Genomic DNA, 26,474 nt, shown 5'->3' on the forward strand with positions numbered 1-26,474 from the left:
CCCAGCACACAGCTAAATAGACTTGAGTTACGGGCATAGAGAGAATTGGTTTTGAAAAAAGATACATATATGGCTTCTTGGATCGCTTTTTCTCAGGTAATTCTCTCAGTGTGCCCTTATAGATCAGGATGTCTTGTGAGTTATGTCTGGTTAAATTTTAACTCAGAGCCACTCAATCAAAAAGAAGTAGCTACAACCAAGTAAGCCGTTCTGTTTGAAGTTATCACTTCTAGTCGTGATCAGACAGTCACAGATACAAGATACTTGCTTTCAAAATTATGTGAAAACCAGACCCTGATAAACAGCAGTGTTTCTAACCACACCCAGAAGACAGCACTAAAGGCTTCCATCAGACCAAAACACAACTCTTTTTGACAATGGATAGCAGTGGTTTTGATACAGCACATTGCAGGAGTCAGTGTAAGACATAAAGATGCCTTTGCCCATCACAGCTTTTCTCAGAGGGATCACAACACTGCATAGCACTATTACTTGTACAATAATTCACAATAATTTACAAAAAGCTTATGATTGTGAGCTTTTAAATCATGTGAGCATTTGATCATTGAAAGTGGAGCATAAGGGTTCACTGCTTTGCCACTGCGGTTTCTCTATCCATTTGGAAAGTGGAAGATTTCCAAATTGTTTCATAGATCAATTTTTCAGACTTTCTGGACTAAATTTAAATACGTTTTCCTGAAGACAAATGCTTTATATCAAACCCTCAGTCCCTAAAGTCATGTAAGTTTTATGTGAAAAATAATTCAGTATATAATTAAAGGATCCAGTGTCATAGCTCTGAATTATGAGCTCTACTTACAGCTGTTTTTCAATCTGGTCTGGTAAGTTAAAGCACGTATTTTAGGTTTTAGACTGATGCTGATCATGAATAAAAGTTCTTCAAAAATATGTTGCCTTCAGCATACTTTCACCTTTCAGATTGATTATCTGCTACAAGACTTTTTTTCTCATAATATATTAAATTCAGCTATACAGCATTAAAAAAGATGCAAGCCAGTCATGTTCAGGAGAACTGGAAGGTAACTGTGAAATGCCACTTTAAGAGACAGACTTTTTACCAGTTAGTGAAAGTCACAAATATGAAGAAACAGAGAACAGCTGTGCAGGTTGGGTAATGTCAGCCTACTTTAGCTAGATCTGCCAAACTTCTGCAAGTAGAACTTTCCCCTGTCCAGGGAATAATCTTTCTTATAGATTTGCCAAATCTAAACTGAGTAGATCAGGTCTGAAACACTGCCTTGCCCACTTATTGATAGGAAGCCTTCAATAGATAGCAAGGGTGATTGCAATTCTACAATAGATGGATTTGCATAAAACAAAACCAAAACAAACACAAACAAACAAACAAACAAAAATAAAATCCAAGAAAAACATTATTTGGTAGTTTTTCTGGCGTACAAACTATCCTAAAGTAAGCAGATGTTTGTTGACTGTCCCAATGCAGTCTCTCACAGCTGTTAAAAAACCCAGCAACATAAAACTGTGGGACAATTCTTCCTTTAAAGTGATAGGCTGTGATTACCAGAAACTTCATTTCATGCCAGTAGTGGTAGTTAATCGTTTCTGGAGACCTACATGCAAACAAGCCATGGCAGATTGTAGCTAATTTGAAAATACATGTTCTGACTGATCAGCTGGCTGCTTCCACAAAATACGAGAGCCCCTGTTTTTCTTTTAAGTGCAAGTATTCATTTGTAAGTTCTCTCTCATCTCAAATTCTCTCACAAAACTGGTTGAGAAGCAGTATTCTGTTGCTTGCTACCAAATCTGGCCAGAGATGGTTGGCATATTCACCCCTATTCAATTCATATTCATACAGTGTACCTTTTCAGGAATGCAGACAGACAGTGAGCACAAGTGGGAACTGCAGGAAATAGCTGCTGCTTATTTTTTCAAATGTTGTTGCAGGCAGTGTTCAGAGAGCAGGATAAAGTAGCAGAAATTCGTACTCATTTTACACTAAGTACCCAAAGCAGAAAAACCCTAGGAAATTCCAGATTCCAAGAAGGCAAGACTATAAAAAGAGATGCCCAAAGTGTGGCCAACTTGGCAGAAATCTTGCCTTCCTAAATCAAAACCAAACCCACAAATGACAGCAGGGAATCCAACCAGCTTTCTCTGTTCCCCTTCCTCAGGGAGGCTGCCAAGGTCACTCAGGGGATAACAGGATGATGATGATGATGATGATGATGTCTGAGCAAGGCCACAACTTAAGACTGGCTTGGAAAACCAGGCTGGCCCACAAGATTGATGTTCAAGAAAACACATAAGTAGGGGTGTAAAAAATGTGATACAACAAATATTTAGAAGCATAAATATGGAAACAACTGTGATTTTGGCACAGTATTTAGTAACCTACTTCTGCCTGTTAATGACAGTCAAGCTAGATTGTACATGTTTTAATGTACTGTTATTAGTCAGCTTAATCACAGATGATCAATTACAAATTGAAACAGAATATATCTAAAATCTCCATTTCCAATTTCTTTCCAATATATTTAGTTCCATTTTTGGTAAACTGGCATTTTTCTCTCCTTGAAGTCTCTGATCCTACAATCACCTTGTTCTAAGACAATCTTACCATTTGCATTTATTGTCTGTCCCATAAAACCATGCACATTTCCAGATGCAATTCAAGGCAAACTGAAAAATTGACAGCAAATAAACCCAATTCCAAATCCATCAATATTTTACCTTTCTATGTATTAGGAGGCTTTGTTAAAAAAATCTGCATTGACAGGATTTATTAGAAATATATTTGGGAAAAAGCATGGCATAGTTTCATGGTCTGTATCCTTTAAAGATTTTCACTGAAGTTTTATTACAAAGTACTAAGGACCTACTGTAAGTTATCAGTCAATAAGTGGCTTAAAAAAAATCCACTTCTACCATCACAAGTCCAGTCTCCGTATGTTGTTATTAGAGCATATGAATGAACTCAATTTTTTACCCAAGAATTATAACACTAAATCACATACATGTTTTAGAACTTTAATGCAGCTTGTTTATAGAAGTGTCTGCTCTTCACAGTACACTTCATTTGCATAGCTCATTTATTTCTTTTTCTGATAGTTTTTGTACTTACGGCAATATGAATGTGAAATAAAGCACTTGTATTTTTCTCCACAGCTCAGTTAAAATTTACTTAAGATAAAAATCACTAGTGTCATTCTTAGTTCAACCAATTTAACTGTACCAATATTTAACATATTCAAATAAACTTTTTTTTTTTTTTTGCATTTTAATAGAAACATGCTAGATCAGAAAACCTTGAAATTAAGAGTGATTCATCTTCCCAGAGTGTGAACATTACTGCCTGTAAAATACAAGTACAAAAAGCTACACCACACTGAATGTGCCTCTTTTACCACATCACCCTTGACATTATTAGAAAAAAGCACCATGTTCAATTGGTCACACAAGGAAGATAGTAGAGTAGCAACAGTGATGAAGACTGAAAGCCAAGAGCATGATCAACTTTCCTGTGGATACAGGAAACTTAACTTTTTTTAGTTACTAGTTTTCTAGTGTTTCTAATGACCAGCCAGATGGAACAGCACATGAGGCTTAGGATACATGTCCTGAAGAAGAGGATTTTATCTCTAGCCAAAAGTTTAGCAAGCTTTTGCTCTGCTGGTAAATCTGTCAGAAAACTGGAACTACTGATGAAAAAATACTTATTCCAAAGCATAATCCATTGTCAGTGAAAGCTTTTAGCTATGATTAGTGTTACTCAGAATCACCTAGAGTTGGTTTCCTGCCCAAAGGGCGCACACACTGCTTGCTCTCTCTCCTGGACATACTTGGTGCCAAATCTGGTGGAGACTCCTTTCATACCACAGCTTGACAGAAATTTAAATCAAATTGCTAGAAAAATATTTACAGTTACAATTCAACTTCAAAGAGTCAGCTCAAAGACTTCTGTTAAAAAATACAAAGGAACACCAAGAAAAAACAGAAGTATGAAAATGAGTAGTAAACCTCTCTGTAGTTTTATACTGACTGCCAGTGTTAGTCAAAGACTAATGATCTTTAAATTATAAATGCAGTTTCAATTTTACAATTAGAGAGTTTCAGTAGTTACAGTACAAATCAGAAATGGAAGACTAAGATGAATTTTTAAAAAGTACCCTATTTTCTATCTGTAAGAACTCTGAACTGCGGCAGACAAAAAATACATTCATCACACTCAGAAAAGAAATGGGGTACTAAGAGATAATATGACAACTTTATTGCAAATTAATATAAAATATAGAAGAAACAATAAATTATAATAATTTTACATTTGGGATTACTACTATCAGGCACTTTAAGAAATGGGTTTTTTACATTTTCAGAGATACTACATTCTGAAGTTACACTGGACATAAAAAGGAGGATAAAATACTAAATGTCACATAAATAAAGGAAAAATTCAAACAAACACTAAGACATTCTGCAATCAAAACAGCAACAAAATTTCTCATTCAACACATTTAGTTATGTTAAATCAAAACCTGGTTTTAATAATTAAAACTGTAATTATTTCAAAAGAGAATTGGGTAAGATACCTGCCTTTTACTTATCAACTCTAAAAGAAAAGAATTAATAAAAGCAGAGTCAAAGGTAACTAAGATTCATACCTGTATGGAAAGGTTGATATTTCTGACCTGCTTACTCAAGGGATCCAGTTCCTTAGATTGCATGAGTTGTTCAGAAAAGCAGTGTTACTTCACTTCTTTGAGAAGCACCGAAGAAAGCCATTTAGCATATTATAGAACTTTTCATTTTGCTTTTTATGAATGAGGGAAATATCAATGAGCTTCCACATGATGCAGAGTAACTTATACAGTACTCAGGCTTTGCTTAAGAAAGAAACCAGTAAAAAGTCCAAATTTCAAGTAACACAGGCAGTTGGTGTAAATAATACAGAACAATAATTAGATTGAAAGACAGTGCTAGTAACTTGTGCCTGGACTGGAGATAAGAGAGTTCCTTCTTGACAATCCCAAATTCATCAGAATTGAATTGAGGTTTATACAGAGGAAAGCGTGCTCTGGATTTGCAGTCCTATGCAGTTCTTGGATCATATGGTGAAGAGTGAACAGTTCAAACATCTTCTTATTGCTTCTGCAAAAGATTTTACATAAAATATTTGTCAATTGAAAACTGAGAAATCTCATCGAAACGATTAAGTTTCTACAGAAAATTACTTTAAATGAAGAAATGTGTGCATTATGTTGGGATTTTCATGTAATTCTTCCACATTGCATATAATGTCTCTAAGCAGAAGGCTATCAATGCATGGTGAGAAAAATCTTGGAAAAAATCCCCCCAAAATATTATTTCATTTGAGTAAGTTGTATTTACATGTAGCATAATGAAAGGTCAAAAAAAGGCTATAACAGGGTCTCACTAATGTGAAATATGATTCCAGAATCAATAAATTAAAGAAGTTAAAAAATTAGGATTTCTGAGCAAATTTTACTTCTAGTGTATTTTCAATCTAAGTTATTATTTATATTAGATTATTTTTCAGGAAAATGTTTTTTTCCCTAGAGTTTGATTTTGTTCCTAATAAAGTCACATCAAAACATCAGTTTTGTAAACAACTTATTAATGTAAAAAATGGCTCAGTGTAGATACCTGCTTTCACAGATGAAACAATCCTAATAAGCAAAGCACCAACCGAGCTCAGCAGCGCATTACTAGTGATATGATTAAGACCTTGGTTACAATAAATAACATGGGAACAAATTTTATAAAGATTAACATTCCCAAATTCTCAACACTTTAAATTTAGTTTTTGAAGGAAATGAAAGCTGATGAAACTTGAATACAAGTCTGAGATGAGGCTAAATTTTCAGCAGATATTACTGCCAAGTACCTGAATAAAAACGAATGTTGGAGGACAGAAAAGGTTTCTTTTATAAGTGTGCTTGTCAACTACATACATATGGAATATTTTCTCTTTAGGCTAGTTCTTTATTTAGGCTAGGTTTTTTTAGTTTGCATTCTGTAAATTAACAAGACTGATTTACAAGCAAATTGAGAGTTTTGCCCTACAGATCTGTGACATAAACCAGTTTAAACTTAACTGCTAACAGAGAAATTTCAGCATTTATTGTCTATGGTGAACAGCAAAACAGATGAGTTTTTCAAAAAGGAGAAAGATAAAGGTCCCTTTATGATCCCTTTGCTGATCTAGTAATAACAGAATAACAGTAACAAAAGATTACTTTATTCTGGAGAGTTTTTGCAGTATAACACAGAGTTTTTCCAAAATCTGAATATCCAGCTTAGAACTTCGAAGTAATACCGAGCAAGTACGGAAGAAAGATTCATTACTGCAGGCTTCCAGAAAAGGCTGCAAGTAACCTGTAAAAGAAAATAATTTTAAAAATATATCACAGAGCTTGATGCAGGAAAAAGTAAAAGAGCAGTTTATACTTTTATAGGGCTTTAAATGTCTCATGTTGTGTAACAGAATAGTAAAATAATCCACTTCATGCTGGGCATGTGATGCAAAACTGAGGTAAAACCAATGAACTGAAAAAAATCCAAGTTCTTAAGACTTCTGATACTACCAACCCCTGTATTAAAACAAGGTCTATTCCCTCGAGAGCAAAGGAAATCAGGAAACAGAGAAATATTAAGCTCAAATAAAAAAAACCTTGTTTTGAATTTATCTTTACTTGGTACTCATTTATCATGGTTCTTTCCTTTCAATAATGTGGGGAGAATGTTAAGCTGTGCAAAAAAACTCACAGGGAAATATTTTTAACTGCAAATCACATGGACAGCTGCTGTACTCTGTTTCAAGACATGCAAAATAACAATTGAGAGGTAAAAGTGAGCGCTGGATAAGAACACTTTAAATACCAACAAAACTCCTCTAAAACAGTAGATGAATTATTAAGTCTTATTATATAACATTCCCCTCTGTCCTGTTCCCCAAAATCCAGATACTACAGAATAAGGTTAAATCTGTTCCTGCATTATTTCATTCTTGATTCTGATATTACAGAATAATTTCTACCAAAACCATGAAGAAAATAAGTAATAATTGATTTTTTAAAAGAGAAGCCTTTCATATAGAATAAAGCCTTTGCATTAGAAGAATTCCGATGTGAGGAAACTACTTGCATGTTCACATAATGGTAAAAATATTTTTTGTGTCACCCTTCATAAGAAATTGCAATATGCAATTTACAATATAAACCAGTAAACACAAACATTAAAAAAAAAAAAAATCTTTGCACATATGCTGAATACTGTAATTTACAAGTAGGATGTTAAGATGCTTTTATCAGTTCAAAGAGGACTGGATGTAACTTGGTCCAAATTTTCCCTTTGCTTCCCAAGGACATACTTATTAAGTATAACAAGTAGACTTGGAATGAATTCAAGGTTTTAATTTATTTTGGGAGGCTTACTGATACAAAATCAGAAAACTGCTTGGAATAGGACTTTAAAAAATAAATCAACTTGGCAATTAAAGTCAGCCTGAGACATGAAATACTTTTCTCAGAGTTGGGCAATTATATTGAATATTCAATAAGAATCCAGTAGTTTCTAGACCTTACTGTTAGAAAGATCTTTTTTGCAAAACAATGGCATGTCATGCTGGCTACACCAAAAAAAATGACCCAGTACCACCCCCATGATGATGAGTACACCTTATGTATTATATTCTACAGTGACATCAATGAAATTTGTGAGCCTTTGCTGGTTTACATGATAAAAAGAGTCCAAGAAACAGCAAATCCCTTTAGCACAATCAGAGAAGTTGATACATGTAATATTTCCTTAACGTAAAAGGTTCCCAGCTTTAAAGTTTGGATTCAAGAGCAGAATCCACAAAACACATAACAGAATGTGTGGATGGAAACTACAGAGATGGTAGCAAGGGACCAACCTTGCAGCAGTAAAAAACAAGATGACAACTGATGTACTATGAAGTCTGAAAAAGGCAGGCAGATGCTTTGAAGTCTGCACAGTTCAAGTATCCTCTGTTCTTTACTCAAACCAACACAAAACAATAATTATTGCAAGAGATACCTATTATATGGTTATGAACTAATTTATTTTTCTGTTTCCTTCTACTTGCATGTTTCTTGCCTTCTTCCTACCATGTTTAATCCACGTATGGTTTTATAAATACTCTCCTCTCAGTTTTATTAATATTTCCAGTTAAAATTTGCAGTTTCAAAATTCTGAAAGTAACAAAGTAGCCAGTAAAAAATATACCGAAAAAAATTCTACATGAAAATACATAATTTTCTTCTCTGTCAGTAAAGTTACTATTTTTCATTTTATGTTAGCTTATGATCTTCAATTGAAGATAAATGTTCTGGTTTTTAGGCTATGCATGGAGGTTGCTGCATCACCATCCCTGGAGGTCTTTAAAGACATGCACATCACATGTGGTGCTCAGGAACATGGTTTAGTACTGGACTTGGTGGAGTTAGGTTAATGGTCTGGACTTGTTGATCTTAAAGGTCTTTTCCAATCAGAATAAATCCGTGATTCTGTGAAAATACTCTGACTGAAGTAATGTATTAAGTACCACTGACATCTTTTAACACAAGAAAACCATCAAGAATACTGGAGTAATGAACCATGACTGTGTTTCTATGAGCAACACATTAAAAAAAATGAACTGAAGATTGAAAGTTACAGGAGAATTCCTAAAATGAACAAAGAAAAGGGCACAGGCTCTTTAAGTCAGAAAATAAGGTTCACGATGAAGAATTACATTTTATATGTGTGAACAAATACATACTTAGATAAAACAAATATACATAAAGAAACCATTTGCCATATATATTTGAATTCACCTGAAAATGTTTTTTACTAAATATTACAACGGACCAGTAGAATGCTGATTTAATTTTAAAAAATAATATATCCCATATATTCCTTAAAGAAACTTTAACTTGGTAATGGGGGATTATTCCAATGTACAACTCAATTCATAACAGAACTGACCAAATTTGTCAAGAATCCAACAGAAATGAAAATTGACTGCATTCTGCTTTTGGCATGTACAAACACTGTTCCCAGGATATAGTTATGGAGGGCATACTTTTTAATATTTCTTTTAACATTACTTTTGCTGCATAAAGTATTATTTTTTTCAGAAATTTTGACATGAAAAATCAAGGCTGTCAATTACAGCAAGCAGAAAATCTTTAGAGGGGTTCACAGTGAGTGCTAAATTTAGTGATATATGACTGACATGCTCAAGACTGGGCCATTGCTCTCTGTGACAGGACTCTGAAGTTATTAAATACATACAACACTATATTGAACCTGGGAAAATAATTAGCTCAGAATTCACTTCTAGGATGATGGTATCATGCCCTATTGAATCTAACTTGTTAAAATCCATGGGAAGAGCTGACAAGGGCAAACAGAAACAGCAAATAAGCAACACACACAATCCTACTATCTTGAAGAGTACTTTGTGTCAAAACATTTCAGTCAAAGTTTGAGGTAAAATTTCTATACATATATCAACAAGTGATATCCTCCTCTAAAGCAAGAAAAACCTCGGACTATAAATTACATTACAATTTTTTTCCTAGCTTCCTGGAGTTCCTACAAATGACTGCCTATTCCCCCAGAACCAGAAATGGTCCTATCAATCTGCTTGGCACTACTGGTATCTATTACTTACAAAAGATGTTTAGCAGAAAGGTAAAAAGAGAAAAGTGTAAAGAAATATGTGAGAACACTGACGTTCAAGAAGTAAATTCAGAAGAAAGGCTTTTCTTCTTTCTATTGCCTGTTAAAACAAGTAATTCTAGAAACCTCTAATTTAACATGACTTCTGACTCAGCTGAACTCTTGATTCATGAGGGATCTGAAGGTAATAAAACTTCTAGGATTAAGAAGGTGATCCTACAATTTATTCCTACAAATATCCTTAAATAGCCAGAAAATAGTTTATATTCCTTTTCTTCAGGGGTAAATGAATACCATAGTCAGCTGACTTGGAGATTTCTTTGCTGCCTTGCTCTTAACTGGTTACTTAAAAATATTTAAAATATAAAAATATTTTTAAAACATAAAAATATTTTTAAAATATTTAATTCAAAATATATATATACACACACACGTTTACACACACACATATATATGCTGTAATAATGTATATAAACTGTGAAGTTTACAGACGAACATAAAAGATACGTATTACTTTTAAGACAGAAGGATTTTCACTATAAAAAAGATCCAAAATAAAAATAATTTCCCAAGTTTCAGAAAGTTCAGCTATGTGAAAGCAAACTTAAAAAGGCACACATTTAAACATTTAAATGGACTGTTTGTACACTGCATACATATTCACTTCAGATAAGCTTTTGCAGAATATATTCCAAGTAATCAGAAAACATACAGAAGAAGCATATAATTTAAATGAATGTCTAGCTGATTAACTAAAATACTTCAAACTTCACATTCTGAATTATTTTGGTGGTTTAGATTTGCAGGGATTTTGGTTTTATTAACTATTTCAGAAAAAATAAACTGGAAACCATACTGATGGAACTTTGTCACAATTTAAAATAATCTGCAAAAGCCTCTGCTGGTATTCTTAAAAATTGAAACATGTTGTACTTGCATTAGCTTAACTTGATAGGCAGACTGCTATGAACAAGGAACAATGTATCACTGTTGACAGAATTCATCTGAAATTCACTGTCAAAGTAATCACTCACTCACAGCATAAATCCTCACCAGTTATATTTATCTGGAATGTTCTGTGTTATACCTAAAGCTATGCCACCTCAGAAAATGAAGACCATCAGGAATGCCAACTTTAAGTCCATGTCTTAACAAATAAATGATTGTGGTTTTTCCTCATTTGTAATTGCTAGAGCATCTGCCAGGAAAATGAAAAAAGCACAACAGACTCAAGTGAGTGATGCTGCCTGCTAGTGTGGAAAAGTTAACTAATGCAAAAGTTAACTAACTATGCACCACAGCAGAACCACTTTAAAGAGTAAAATCACTTACATGTTGCTAGTAACCAGCTTTCTACAATAGTTACCTCTAAGATTTGAACAATTAACTGAATTTAACCTTTTCTTCTGTAACCAATAGCCAGAGCTGTTATCATAGAATCATAGAATTGGCTGGGTTGGAAGGGACCTCAGAGATCATCAAGTCCAACCCTTGATCCACTCCCGCTGCAGTTACCAGACCATGGCACTGAGTGCCACATCCAGTCTCTTTTTAAATATCTCCAGGGATGGAGAGTCCACCACTTCCCTGGGCAGCCCATTCCAATGTCTGATCACCCTCTCTGTAAAGAAATTCTTTCTAATGTCCAACCTAAACCTCCCCTGGCACAACTTGAGACCGTGCCCTCTTGTCTTGCTGAGAGTTGCCTGGGAAAAGAGACCAACCCCCACCTGGCTACCCCCTCCTTTCAGGGAGTTGTAGAGAGTGATGAGGTCTCCTCTGAGCCTCCTCTTCTCCAGGCTGCACAGCCCCAGCTCCCTCAGCCTCTCCTCATAGGATCTGTGCTCGAGTCCCTTCACCAGCCTGGTTGCCCTCCTTTGGACCTGCTCCAGGACCTCAATCTCCTTCCTGAACTGAGGGGCCCAGAACTGGACACAGGACTCGAGGTGTGGCCTCACCAGCGCTGAGTACAGGGGCAGAATCCCTTCCCTGGACCTGCTGGTCACACTGTTCCTGATACAGGCCAGGATGCCATTGGCCTTCTTGGCCACCTGGGCACACTGTTGGCTCATGTTCAGCTTCTTGTCAATCCAGACTCCCAGGTCCCTTTCTGTCTGGCTGCTCTCCAACCACTCTGTGCCCAGCCTATAGCGCTTCATGGGGTTGTTGTGGCCAAAGTGCAGGACCCAGCAGGACCCGGCAGGTTCCATACAGGAATGAGACAGAACACAGGGAAACCACTGTGATTCTCAAATGGAAACTGGGGGTTATGCCCACAAAAAATTGTAATAGGAAAAGTTAAAAATGAGCAGGAACATTTATGTCACAACAGATGTTTGGAACAAAAAGAAGCCTATGAAAACAACAAAAAGATCAGAAAAGAAAGCTTGGCTTCTGACCTATAGGTCAGAAACATTAATAAAAGGGATACTATGAAAAGCCAGGTTAAGTCAGACCGTGTTAAAGGAAAAAAAAAGAAGTTCTCACAGCCATTTAAGTAAAAACAGAACAGAAAAATGGTCGTGAGGTCACCTGTGGTCAGCAGAAGAAAGATGAGATAGAAGTTAACGGCATTTTAGTCTTTTGGGTACACACTTTGTCTAATACACTGGTTTTTAGCAGAAAGTGCTATCTTGATAAAAAAGACCTAAGACAGCTCCAAAACCAGTAATTCCAGAAAAGTGCTTTAGTCAGAGACACCAGAACAGACTTCAGCATTCTGAAAGAAACGTTGCCTCAGGTTTATGACAAGAGTAGTTGAACAATCGTTGCTAACAAGTCAAGAAGCAGCACTTTGTGAGAACAGCCAATGAAACACACGTATGTTAGATATGGACCAAAAAAAGATGCAACCTGAGTACATGAGCCCTTTAGAGTCCTTCAGTAAGGCTCTAAAGATATTTTCAGGAACTAAAGAAGACAAATAAAGAAACAGTGTATTATTGGTTTATTTATGTGTACAGAAACTATAGCTATGTTGCATCAAAGTACTTAATATACTCCTGTCAAATGCTGCAGCAGTTATAACCTTGCTAGATTTCAGTACCATTTGATAAAGCAACTATACTGTATTGGAGATACTCCACTGGTATGGTTTGGAACTGGATACACCACACATACTGGTGATACTGTACTGGAGAAGATGGAGGTTAGTATGAAGACTGGACAATGTACAGTGTAAGAAATTGGCAAAATGGAAAGACAATTGTTTTGCCTTGAAAAGCAAATTTTAGTTGTAAATATTGATTATTAAAATTGTGCTTATTCAGTATATTAATCAATTACTGTGGCATGAAAACAGAAGTAGTCTAATGAATTTCCATGCTGGAACTGCCCATTTAGAAGGCAATAGGTATAAAATGCATGAAAACCAGAATTACCTTACTTGCTAGAATAACAGAAGTGTAAAGACAATATGCTAAGAAACAACAAACATTGTTGCTGGAAAAATCACTGATTAGAGACATGAGAGGATGAAAACATTTGGTGTGCTAATTGAACTCAGTATGTCTATAAGCAACCAATATGATCTAGCCATTAAAGACATATTCTAATGAGGCCTGGGAGAGAAAAACACCATTTAAAAAATAAACTAGATAGCCTTGTAAATTAAAGCTATGCACTACTACTTTGTTCAAGAAACCAGAAAAAGCCTAATGAACTACCAGAATCACTGAAGGAATCACAGCCCTCTTTTACAGAGGACACCTAAAGGAGCTTTGTTCCAACACTTTTTCTGTCAGAATTCACCTGCCTTGTTTTTCCTGCTCCCCTATCTCCACTCCTGTAATAACCAGCTCAGAACTACCCACAGTATTTCACACAATCACAAACTCAAATAAGAAAGGCTTTACATAATTAAATCTAACCCTGGCATGACCTGTAATCCTGTAACATCAGATTGCAACATGGGGGTGAGTAAAGTCTGAACTCTGACAATGCATAAATGTTACTCAAACTGCATAAACTGTACCATATACTTAAAAAAAAATAATTATTTTCAGTTATGACACTGCTGTAAGTTCACCATGAAAGTTACAGAGAAAAGTCAGCTAAGAAGTACAGTAGTTTTGCTAGTCAAACACCATAAAAAGCATATTAAAATATTTTTCTATTTAAATCATTCTTCAGTTGTTTCAAATTAAACCATTTTATGAAAAGCTACAAAAATGTAAACTGATTACTAAAAATTCAAGTTTAGTAAACATGAGCAAACAAGATCCTACTTGCATAAACTTTATTGATCTGAAGATTTAATAAATTAAATTGATTTGACAAGGCATATGTATATCCAAGTACTGATAGAAACAACTCTTTTTTTACCACAAATACTTTTTAAAAAGTTAGCATTCACCTCTATCTTCGAGATGGTATACTGCTTATGAAGTACAGTATTCCCGTGAATCAACAGTGAAGCTTTACTTACAAAGTGACTACTTGGCTCTGCATAAGTTTATATTTAATGCTCCTTTTTGTTTCTTACTTCAGAGTGGATGAGACAGCATTTTATAACTGGTACAAGAAGAAGACAATGACAAAACAGTTTTTCTCTTATTTGAGAGAAGGCTTCTATTTCTTCAGTAGAAATCAAATTACATTATTCTATTTACTGCATTCATTTTTAAAACCTACAAACACATATTTCATCAAAATTAAAGTACTGAAACTAAGCCTGCATCTGATGAATGAAAATATGTGCAAACTTTTGGTGTACTTACCTACTTTCAGTAAGTAGGCAGGTTGGTCCTAACATTACCACAGTCTGCATTCAATGTAGTAAGAGATACTTATCTGTGGCTAAAATATTAAACTACAAATACTATTAACCCAACATATTTATTCACTGCTTTCAAAAGAATTAATAAAAAATTACAAAGGTAAGACAGAACAATAGAAGGACTTCCTTTTAAACGGTTTGCATTTCAATGTTTATCCCACATAAGCTGTAAATTATTCCCTTCGCTATAGCTTCAAACAGTTCCTCAGAATAATTTCACAGAGGCCTTTCACACAGATGAGTGGAAATCCCACCTTAGCATGGTGCTCACAAACATGACATTTTCATCCTTTTAGTAGTGCAGAATAAGCTTATTTGAAAAGTTTCAACCCGACAATCATTTACCAGTAAAGTTAATATGCTGTTATTATGTTTCAACCTATTTAACCATATAGGCATTTTTCTCTACCTTCTCTGTTTGTAGTTTTTAAAGTCTCAAAATGCTGAGCAAGAAAAAACATAAAAGAGTGGGTTTGGGTCTCCTTGACAGATTCTGACCAGTGACTTTTTAAAAGCACCCATACAACAGTGTGGACTGCATAATACCCAGCATTAGTTCTGGAAGCATTCCAAATTGAAGGAAGACATGGAGTTTATGTATAGGCAGTTCACACAAAAAGATTCTCTCCGTTAAAAGAAGTTGTGATTATTTACTTGGAAACTGAATCTTTGCATCTCCACTGGCTTGATTAACTTCTCTACCAATTGAATAAATATGGACATGGACTTGTTTTCTTAAAAAAAAAAAAAAAAAAAAGGTTCACTTTTACAGTTACTAAATATCTTCAGTTATATTAATATGGTTAAGAAATCACACTTAACCCTACCAGAATGTGCCTTAACTTACAGTATGCATGACAGCACAATTCAGAATTGTTTTTTTTCCAATATGCACTCACCTCAATTTATGAATAAGCAGGCACTAAGGCAGAGTATTCTCCCTAAAAAACAGAAGAAAGCTTGAAGATAAAGTAAAGGTAAGCTTCCTTTGAAGCAAAGCCCAGTGCTTTGTAATGTATAATGAGAAATAACATTTTGATTTCCTTGAATGAACATAAGCTTGGGGAATGGGAACCTAGTAATCTATGTGACAGAACTCAGCTGTCACTGCAGGATGAATTTAAAATGTGTTGTGTCTTTATGTAAAAGCACAAAGGGTGCAACTGAGACAGGCACCTCTCTGCTAACAGCAAATCTCAAATCAAGCATGAATCAAGACTGCAGTTCAACAATAGTAGTTTTGATAGGTGACTGTAAACTCACTACGTCCTTTGGAACCCTTCTCACTGATTCACAAATAAAAAAAAAAACCCAGTAAGTTGCATGAGAAGCGAGAAGACAGGAACAACAGTACTCAAGAGGATTGTATACAGCAAGTATTCAGCTACAAGGTGGTTTAATACTAATGATGCAATATTCTTCAAAACCCACAAATTTTCTTGCTGACGTCATGCTACTGATTCCTGGATTGTTTCCAGAAAAAAATTCAGGTCTGGCATCAGTTCTCTGGAACAGTGTGTTTCAACTGCTATCCTAGAAAAAAGATCTGCTAAGAAAAGAAATTTGTAGTCATACAGAGAGAACCCTAGGATAGAAAGATGCCCTGGAAACCACTGGTGTCATACTGTAGCAAACTGGATTATTAAATTAAACTGTTTCTTCAAGTAGTAAACATTAATTTTAATAGCAATTTAAATGGGAAATGGTAAAAGTTTTGTTAAGCAACAGATAAATTATAAGCCATTTTGACTAACCTGAACCATACCAGTATTTAGCAGTTAATACATTTTGCTTCTAAAATTTCAAAGGCAGTCAGATTGCATTTGTGGAAATGTATTACTCAGCCCATTTAGAGTTTATCAAGATACTAAATCTACTTTCTGTGACAAATACTACCAGAGAAGTTTTTGTTCTTAACTGTATCTTCAGGCAGGTTCACAGCTTACAGATGGGACTAAAAACTGCACACCATGGCTTGGTATCCTGCTTCCCTTAACTAAGGTAAGGAAACCTTCAAAAGCTTTGGTACTGAAATCTTTCTTTGCTGTCAAATCAGCAGGAATATATCTCTTCCCCTATTACTCAATAGGAAGTGAGAAAGATGTCTTTATAGACCACTCATTAATTTCAAAGACCAAAAGGAGGATCAAGTTAAATTTTATAGTACTCCTTTGAAGCCCCAGATTCAAGCAAAATACTACTACCATCAAAAAAAGCCTACAGGAGTTGCTCCCTTTATTTTGTTTTTATCAATTAATCTTTGCAGCAAAGGAAAGATGGGTATCTTCCAGAAAACAAACATGGATTGAAATCATGATAATGGTTATGCAGAGGTAAATAAGCGACTAAGAAGGACAAAAATGATATGGCACTCATCCTATCTGACCATGAAACAAAACCAGCACTGAGGAGATAGCTACAGTGAAAATGTAGCTAAACCTCTTTTTCAGTGCTGTGCTTACATGTATCAGCTACTGGAAAGTAAATTTAAAATAGACAACTGAACAGATAGAAATGTAACAATTTAAACAACATTCCAGACATTTATAGGCAAAAAATTTTAGAATGTAATAAGAGAAAAGGAGTAAAATATCCTTGTTAAGGTAATTTTATACTGTCAGGTTCATAACAAGCTGTTAACTTTGGTCCCAACTGTAGGATCTAGAAGCAAGCAACCTACTATTTCCACTGAAGATAGCAGACTAAACCAACTGGATTTCAACTTAGGCCACTGAGCTCATCTGAAGGAAAAGAATCTTTCCCATATGCAAACAACATCAAATAACACATAAATGATGTAAAATTATATTGTCTACCCTAACAATTACTTACACTTAATTTTAGCTATTCATCAAGTTTCTAGTGTAGGCTAAAAGAAGCAAGTATTTGCTAAAAGAAAACAAATGGTTAGGTAAGACTTTATGCAGTTGCAAAGTTTCTTTCCTCAAATGTAGTAACTGTAAAAGCAGTGAACAGAATCAGCTAGAGTGCTGGGAGACAAGAAAAAAATACCCTATTACAGCATGAAAGCAAATTGAAAATCAAACTCTGAAATTACTGCATAACATCTCTAGCAGCTCCCCTCACACTTAAGCCCCAAGGAGTTAGTTAAAACTAACATCAACTTTTTTCACCTCTGCCATTTAAAAGTCAGCCTTTGTTCCAACTGTATTTTTGTTGGTTTTGTACATTACAAGAACAGTAATCAATATAACATTTTGCCCTCCTCCTTGGCTTTAGCATTTTTATAAAAGAGGTGAGGCAAACAAGATTGGCATACATATATAAATATATATATATTCTGTATCTGTGACATACTGTTATTGTTCCAAAGCTGTTAATGAGGGGGACAAAATGGTGAGATTATTTTTGGCTGGCATCATACTTCATAATTATACAAACTCACTATCTAGGAAATGCCTATGCAGCTGAAATACTGTCCAAGTTCTCATACCTAAAACATAGTATAGTCTGGTGACACATATGCATTTTGGCATCCTGATTTGATAAATACTTGAATTCTTCCAAGAAATAATATGAATGTATTGTATACTACAATGTAAATTCTGGATCTTTGTATGCTAGGATGATGCATTCAAGTTTCAAGAAACATTCAAAAATAAGCTTCCCAAGGGCACCAAAATTCTTAATAATTTATTCACAGAATTCTGGTGCTGTTAAGGCACAATGTTCCAGCCTGGAATCTAAAGTAATATGAAGAGATGAAACAAAAGGAGCACCTTGAAGGTTGAAAGCCCATCTGGTGGCTCTAATGGGGAAATGATGACAAATGGTTTTACCATCAAGAAAGCAAATGGATAAACCTTTTGAAGCAAACAGAGTCAATATAAGTTGATACTTTCCTTCTGTCTTTGGAGAAGGAATGAAACACCTAATCTCTGATTACTCAAGTTATTTTTTCTTCTCTGCCACCTATGTGAACATTCAGATGTTGCTTCAACAGTACCTTATCGTAAGGACATGGACTGAAAAAGTAATGCATGAGAACAAATTCACCAAAACTATCTGTAATATTCACTGCTCACACTTTCTTGGTCTTGTTAGACCTGGGGATTCCAAGCACAGTTTCCCCAAATAACCTGTCACTAGAAGCTGTGTAGAGGTCACTTGGTCTAGTAACCTATGCTTCTTCCTTTGTGCCTCGCACAGCTGAGTTGTGTAGTACAAAAAAACATCATCTGCTTCTTCCTTCAGACTGGAATGGACAAGCTCACTGAAAACACAGAGGAGTCCCAGATTCCAACTGAGCAGCCTTTGACCTGAAAGGGTACTGATCTTTAAATCAATTATTTTTAATGGTTTGAACTCCAACCCTGATCATTATTTTCATTCAGTCTGTCTTAAGGGCATGGATGTGCTCAAACATCCAAAACCACGTGTGGGCACATTACATGCAATGCAGCCTGATACACAGAAACTTTGGCTATCAGCTGCCTCTCACCATATAGATTTTACTTCTTCCCACTTCTCTGTGGGAGTCCTTTTGTAAACAATCTATTTTATTACAGCTAGCCTTACCTTGACAGAAACACACAGGGAATGTCAACACATATTTAGAGAATGACAGAGAGGTAGATCTTGCCAAACAAAGCCTGATTTATCGACCTTTTTTTTTGTTTGTTTTTTGTTTAACTATGTATTTTAAGCGATTTTTATAGCTTTAATCTTTTCCAAATGATATCAGTGCCTCAGCTGTTGCATTTGACATCACATTGTCAGTAACTGCATGCCTTATCAGCACTGTCAGTGGATCCTGGACCTGTTGTATCAGGTATGCTACGAAGCCAGAAGCAACGATATTAATCTAAAATCTGAAAATGTGCATTCCAAAACCAAAGCAGTCAATGGGCTTAAGCAGTACTGTAGACTCTTGTTAGAACTTTTGTCACAGCACAGTTAGACCAGCAGGTATTTCATATGCAGCCTAAGTAATTTTCCTTAATATATGAGGAAAATCTAAGGTTCATTTCTAGAACAACTAGGAGGATAATTTCTTAGAAGGAAGAGAAACCATGAGAACCTCAGACAGGCCTGCACTGCACAAAATCATTAGCATTCATTGCTTACTATAAAAGAAGGTACATGCAGTTAGAGGAAGGAGTAGTGCAACATATGAGATGCTTCATATCTGATTCACATCTTTCAGTCTGGACAACTAAAATCTGAGTATGCAAAAATAATTCACAAAAAATTAAAACTTAATTTTTAAAGTTATAGAAAATAATATATGTTTAAAAATAAAGAACTGGCTTTTTTTCAACTTAATTTTTAATCACTTAAGCTCTGAAGGTAATATTTTGAGCAAAAATATTGGAATACTCCTATGCAGCCAGAAAATTATTGCAGCAAGTTGAAAGAATGCCTAGGATTTCTTATCTTACAAGAAAAAATAAAAGCCTAAACCTTGCCTCCTGTTGGTCATATGCTGTCTTTCGGGTAACATGAATCCATATTTTAGCACAAGGCCAGCTACTTATGATTTCATATTTAATGCTGCAGATTATTACATCTTTAAAATTTTGTTTGAATTCCTGTTTTAATCTAAACACACAGAGCTCTTGGAATATCCACTACTGCCTTCTAGTTTGTCTTTTAAGGACTTTTTAATGGGAAACTTGCAAAAGAATAAAAATATAATTTCCCACCAACAATATTACTAAAACACTAGTACAAAACACTTTATACTAGAAAAGAGCAGAATATATCTTTGACTTGTGTATTGACAATTTATTCTTCCAAAGAGAAAGGCTCTGCTTTATAAGCAGTTGCTGAGAAATAGGTTCTCAATTAAATGTCAGTTCAATTAAACATTACTCCTCCTTCCCTGATTTCACATATATACACCTTGCCTGAGAAGCAGCCAGGCAGAAGTCAAGTTTCTCACAACATACCTCGATTAATCTTCAAACTGCTGGCATTTAGGGTATCAGAATGACTACTGCCAGGTAACAGAAGATGCACTGTTACTGGCAGTACCCAAAGTAATACCAGACACCACCCACCCTGCTTACTTAGGTTTCTTTTTGTGCATGCAACTATCTCTTTTCCAGTCACTTTCCCAGCCACAGTTCTGACTATTAGGAAGGCTACTTCAGTGTAAGACTGCACTATCTACACGGTCAGAAAGAGTCTGCAGGGAAGAATAAATTTTTAGTTAAACCTATCTGCCAGTCATCTCACTAAGAAATGTCTTTTAACTCCATGCTGTTCCATCCTAAATCAAACAGGCTTTCTATTTTTACCCCTACAATGCATGGTAACAAAATACTCTCAAAATAACAATATACATCTCAAAAATAGCAGCAGCCCCTTTCCCTTTTTCTGTTCTAAAAGGCAGTGAGTGATTTTAATCTTTAAAAAAAATAGCTAGAAGGTTTATTCAACACTGGAATGCTTCATTACTTTTGTGTTCATCCATTGGTTATCAACTCATTCTTAGCCTGTATAACTTGGAAAAGCACTGTGACAAATTAGATTATTAACCCTTTTACAGGGCCACAGCACAGTAAAATTCAGCAAAACGTAAGTATCTTTTCTAGAAAAGCCATTTCCAATTATTAGAAAGTGAAAAATGATGGGAGATGAGCTGTTCATTCAAACTAGAGAAAGAATTTCAATAAGGCCTATTTTTTATCTCTAGCTGCTGGCAGATTTTTATGATATGGTTTCCTTAGCACAGCCTGACTTCACAGAAAAACATCAGCATGGTAGAAGAGTGACATAAGCTGAAAGGCCAAACTAAAAATAGCAACAAAAATTAACACTAATAAATAAGAAAGCAGCTGGGGTAAAATATAAAACATGGGTGCTGAAAATGAAAATAAAAGACAACTCAGTAAGAGACAATTCAGAAGTACACTTTATGCGTCTAATGAATATACACAATACAAACAAATGCTAATATTAGATTAGTTTATACAGACTAATCATGCTATTTTTATGTTGTACTTATGCATACCTTTCTCATTTTCATAATACTTTTTTTTTTTTTTTTTTTAATTATCCAAATTTACCAGATTCCATGGTCATCTGAAGCAATCCATCAAGAGCACTGGAAAGCAGACCTCTGCTGGACACTTTTAAGTGGCTTAATATGACAGGCACACCTTGATATTCCAAAAATAAGGCCTTCCCTTCATCTGTCTTCAAGTCTATGCGAAGAGAATCAAATGCCTGAGCCAGGTAATCCACTGAAAGATATCAGAGCACAGGTGATAAACCTTCTACAATCTGAGTTCCTGTTGCACATGTATACTTCAAAGTTATATGTTGGAAAATGTTAAATTTTATTTTTATTTAATTCATCCTTGGTCTGTTTTTATTCCTTAATAATTTGTTGTGAATAGAGGAAAAAAACTACAATTCATAAGCTGTAGAAAACCACACAAACATAAAGCTATTCCAAGATTTTGCTTGAGAGGAAAGATATTACAAGCTTGCATGGTTTGAGATAGTGTTGGTTTCAACATCTGGGAAACCTCTATTAAAAAGAGTCAAGGGCTGATTTGTCTGAATAAGAGCAATTACTTTCATGAGAGCAACTACTTACACTCCTTCCCATAAAAAGCTGTAGTTTCAGTGCATACATTTTATACACTCATCCATTGTGGTGTGCACTAAATCAAATAAAGAATGTCGATTACGTGAAACTATATAATTTTCTTAATTTCCTTATGTCAGATCTGTCTCACTATCTTGGAATAGCATTGATCATCTGGAGAGCTGAAATGAAACAATTTATCCAGAAAAGTTTAACTACAGTGCCATCTGCTGGATACAGGCATTTTGAAGGAAACACGCTGTATGTTCAAACCAAACGTGCTACTTTATCACTACATCATTAGTGCCATGTGGCTAGAGTGATTAAAATTCATGCATAGTGATATTCGACATATGTTTTAAAACAGATCATATTTTCCATGTTATAGAAGCCAGCAGTAAAAAGCAACCATGAGAAGCTAAACTGTTTGATTCTAACCGACAGAGTTCATCTGTTTAGCATTTCTGCAGTAACTATTTTTTGCACTGCAACTCTTTTTTGTGTTGCTTTCATCAAACATTACTAGAAATGTGAGTCTCAGTTTAAGAGTAATTATCAGGCTTCACCAAAATACCTTGACAGAAATAGTTCCCTCCAACATCTGAAATACTCTATTTATTCACCAATGATATCAGGGTGGTCTTCTACCATGTTTAAATCCTGTGTTTACTGTAAATGATCACTATATAAATACTGCACAGGTCAGTTAAGCATAAAGACAAACTAATCTCCTTAACCATTTAACCCAGAAGGATGACTTTCATGAACAAGAAAATTGTTCATTATCTGTGGATGTTAAATCTTTGACATTCCTAATTAGTGTCAAGCAGGGTGCAAGAGACTGCAGCAATTTTGTGATGTGTATTTCTGCTGCCTAAGAAATGGCTCAAAATTCATAATATATTTCATGCAAGCGACTGAAAACATTCAGATGCCAAAGCAGGCATCTAATTATGACATTCTAGCATGGTTTTTCAGGATTACCTTGAAAATTATCATCTCAATAACCTATTGATCCTGATCCCACCTGTTACTAGCAGAAGGGGTGTATTACTAGTAAAGACATTTAAAAATATATACTATTCTGAGAAAAAAGACAGTAAAAACAGAATCAAAGAATAATTTAGACTGGAATCTATTCCAACCCTTCAGCCCAAAGAAGGACCATTTCTAAAGTTAGATTAGATAACCCCCGTGAACCAATTTTTGCCAAAAGAATGACCTGTGCTTTTAAAATATCCTTGAAAAGGGAAAAAACAGGTGGTTAACATCACAAAGAAACACCAGAGGCTTATACATTCATTTTTATGCTATCCTTGCAAAATTTGTTCTTGTAGAAAACCTCAGTTATGCAGCGCCACGGTACTACACCACCTCTTACACCTGCTCTTAATATATATATATAAATAACAATTAGTGTTTTCTTCCTGAATTCCATAAAAAGGATTTGTAACATCTCTTGTTCCCTGTTTTCATTGGAGAGAAAAAGGCTTCATAACTGAAGGCAGTTAAGAGTGAGTTACCCTGTTCTTTGAGATGTATTTTCCAGTTTTTTTCCACCCTGTCTGGACACAACCTAATTCTTATTAACTCAGTGTCTATTTTGAAATCTTTACTTGTTCCCTCTCCCACAAGGCAGAGAACACCCAGCTTCCTTAATTTCTTTGCCAACATAAAATCATATGTAGGTTTTAAGTAGAGAATTCTACTTTACGTTACTATTATACATTTCTCCTAGTGTGAAAGGTGGGAGGATTCTGACAACAAAGAAGTAGAAAAAAACTCAGTAGAAGGAGAAAGTCACTCACTCTGTGAGGCCCCCCTACACAATCAAAGAATCGGCTGGGTTGGAAAGGACCTCTGAGAGCATCAAACCCAACCCTTGATCCACTCCCGCTGCAGTTACCAGACCATGGCACTGAGTGCCACATCCAGTCTCTTCTTAAAAACCTCCGGGGATGGAGAATCCACCACTTCCCTGGGCAGCCCATTCCAATGTCTGAGCACCCTCTCTGTAAAGAATTTCTTTCTAATATCCAACCTAAACCTCCCCTGGCACAACTTGAGACCGTGCCCTCTTGTCTTGCCTGGGAGAAAAGACTGACCCCCCCCTGGCTATCCCCTCCTCTCAGGGAGTTGTAGAAAGTGATGAGGTCTCCCCTGAGCCTCCTCTTCTCCAGCCTGAACACCCCCAGCTCCCTCAGCCTCTCCTCATAGGATCTGTGTTCAAGTCCCTTCACCAGCCCAGTTGCCCTCCTTTGGACCTGCTCCAGGACCTCAATCTCCTTCCTGAACTGAGGGGCCCAGAACTGGACACAGGACTCGAGGTGTGGCCTCACCAGGGCTGAGTACAGGGGCAGAATCCCTTCCCTGGACCTGCTGGCCACGCTGTTCCTGATACAGGCCAGGATGCCATTGGCCTTCTTGGCTACCTGGGCACACTGCTGGCTCATGTTCAGCTTCCTGTCAATCCAGACTCCCAGGTCCCTCTCTGTCTGGCTGCTCTCAGCCACTCTGTGCCCAGCCTGGAGCTCCCCATGGGGTTGTTGTGGCCAAAGTGCAGGACCCGGCACTTGGCCGTGTTGAACCTCATCCCGTTGGAATCAGCCCAACTCTCCAGTCTGTCCAGGTCCCTCTGCAGAGCCCTCCTGCCTTCCAGCTGATCCACACTCCCCCCAGCTTAGTGTCCTCTGCTAATCTTCTAACTGTGGACTCAATCCCCTCATATAAATCATCAATGAAGATATTAAACAGAACTGGGCCCAGCACTGATCCATGGGGGACACCACTGGTGAGCGGCCACCAATTGGATCAGCACCATTCAGCACCACTCTCTGGGGGCCTCCAGCAGTTCCTAATCCAGCACAGAGTGCTGCTGTCTGAGCCAGGCTTCACCAAAATATCTTGACAGAAATAGTTACCTCCAACATCTGAAATACTGTATTTGTTTTTCAGGAGAATGCTATGGGAGACCAATGCCTTTGGTTAACAAAAGGCAGAAGTATGAGCTGAAAAACGAGGTAGATGCTTCAGACACAATAATCCCCTAATAGCCACTGAAGACTGTCTGGACTATTTGTTTAAGAGGGTATTTTAGTTTTTCTTTCTTTGTTGTTGGTTTGTTGGTTTTTTTCCCCTCCACAAAATAAATCCACAAAAAGCAAAGTCATTATACAGTCAGAAACTCAACTTGGTAGTGTGGCAATTACACAGCATTTAGGATTCAGAGGGGACCTATCAACCCTGCTGCTTTTATGTTGATGAACTCATTTTACAGAGGTGTACAAAGTGGCTTTATAGCAATCACTGAAGCCATTGTTGAATTAAAGAAACTAAGTCAAAAGAGAAAGCTAACAATAGAATCAAAATAAGACATTCTTTTGGATTACTCATCAAATCTGCAGATTTACATATTAAGAACCTTCCGTAACTTGAACTGTAATGTATATATGTAATTATTATATATGTAGTAATATGTAATTCAGATTATACACTACTGCTGAAGTTTTCAAAGAAGTCATATATATAGAAATACATAGGAATTTGTTTAAATAACCAGAACTTGTCTGTAAATTAATTATAAAATATCTCTATAAACTAGATTGGTTGAAAGTTTTTCTTTGTGTTCTGATAGAAAAGCATACACCAATCTCTCTGTCAAAAGGATAAGGAAAAAAAAGAGTTTACGCCTCCTTCATAATATACTGAACACTCACAAGCTCACAATAAACAGTCTGGTTTTGCAATTACTTAGAGAAATTGTTTTGGTCTTTTCAGATTGTATGTTTTCAAAGAAGTCCCACTGAGATGATATGCCACTGCAGAAGTGGAGTAAACTATCATGATCTGAAGCAGAAATCACTATTTTCAGAGCTGTGTTATGTTCTCATCTGACCTTGTCATTTTTACTCAAAGACAACATTTTGTAAGTGGGTTGGTTTAACAGTGAAATCTGAATGAAAAATCATGTTAAGAACTAACAGTTTCATAGTGTAGCATTTTTCAGTGTTGACTGTTTTCTAAGTAGCCCTTTGCAGTGGCAGACAGTGGGAGAAAAAGGGAGAAGGATACAGGTCAGGGCTATTATATGAATTGTATGCTAAACTTAAAGCCATTTCAGGACATACATTGTATCACAATTCAAACTAAATTATAACCCACTAGAGAACTGGCTTTCTCTGTGTGACTCCAGATACAACAGAAATTCCTATGAACACCAGATTGATCTACAAAGAAAAATGCAGCAAAGTTGTAACTGTCAGAAAAGAAACACTTGACACTGCAGCTGATCAGCCTTTCAGGGCATAGCTAAACAACCTACGAGCTTAAAACAGGACAGTCAAATTCTAGAATGTGCAAAATCTATTTCAGTTTTTCAGGAGCAACAAGTCATGCCATTCTATACAGGTCATGCCATTCAGTAAAGGTCTTGGCAATCCAACCACT

The 26,474-nt window shown here is 35.9% G+C and overlaps 1 protein-coding gene across 2 annotated transcripts in view; it reads right to left on the bottom strand.

Moving 5' to 3' along the window:
- Nucleotides 1-4,227: 4,227 nt before the first annotated feature.
- The window catches only part of CCDC138 (coiled-coil domain containing 138), a 38,642-nt gene continuing 16,395 nt past the window's right edge, over nt 4,228-26,474 (bottom strand). Inside the window, exons 13-15 of one of the 2 annotated variants that reach the window (XM_071744335.1) lie at nt 21,502-21,678; nt 6,240-6,378; nt 4,228-5,130 (exon numbers count right to left, since the gene is read on the bottom strand). In XM_071744335.1, coding sequence (XP_071600436.1) covers nt 4,959-5,130; nt 6,240-6,378; nt 21,502-21,678 — 488 coding nt within the window. In that variant the 3' untranslated portion in view covers nt 4,228-4,958. The remainder of the gene's footprint in view (nt 5,131-6,239; nt 6,379-21,501; nt 21,679-26,474) is intronic. The other variant, XM_071744344.1, reaches the window with a different exon arrangement.

Source organism: Heliangelus exortis, chromosome 1 (assembly GCF_036169615.1).
Source record: "Heliangelus exortis chromosome 1, bHelExo1.hap1, whole genome shotgun sequence".
Lineage (NCBI taxonomy): Eukaryota > Metazoa > Chordata > Aves > Apodiformes > Trochilidae > Heliangelus > Heliangelus exortis.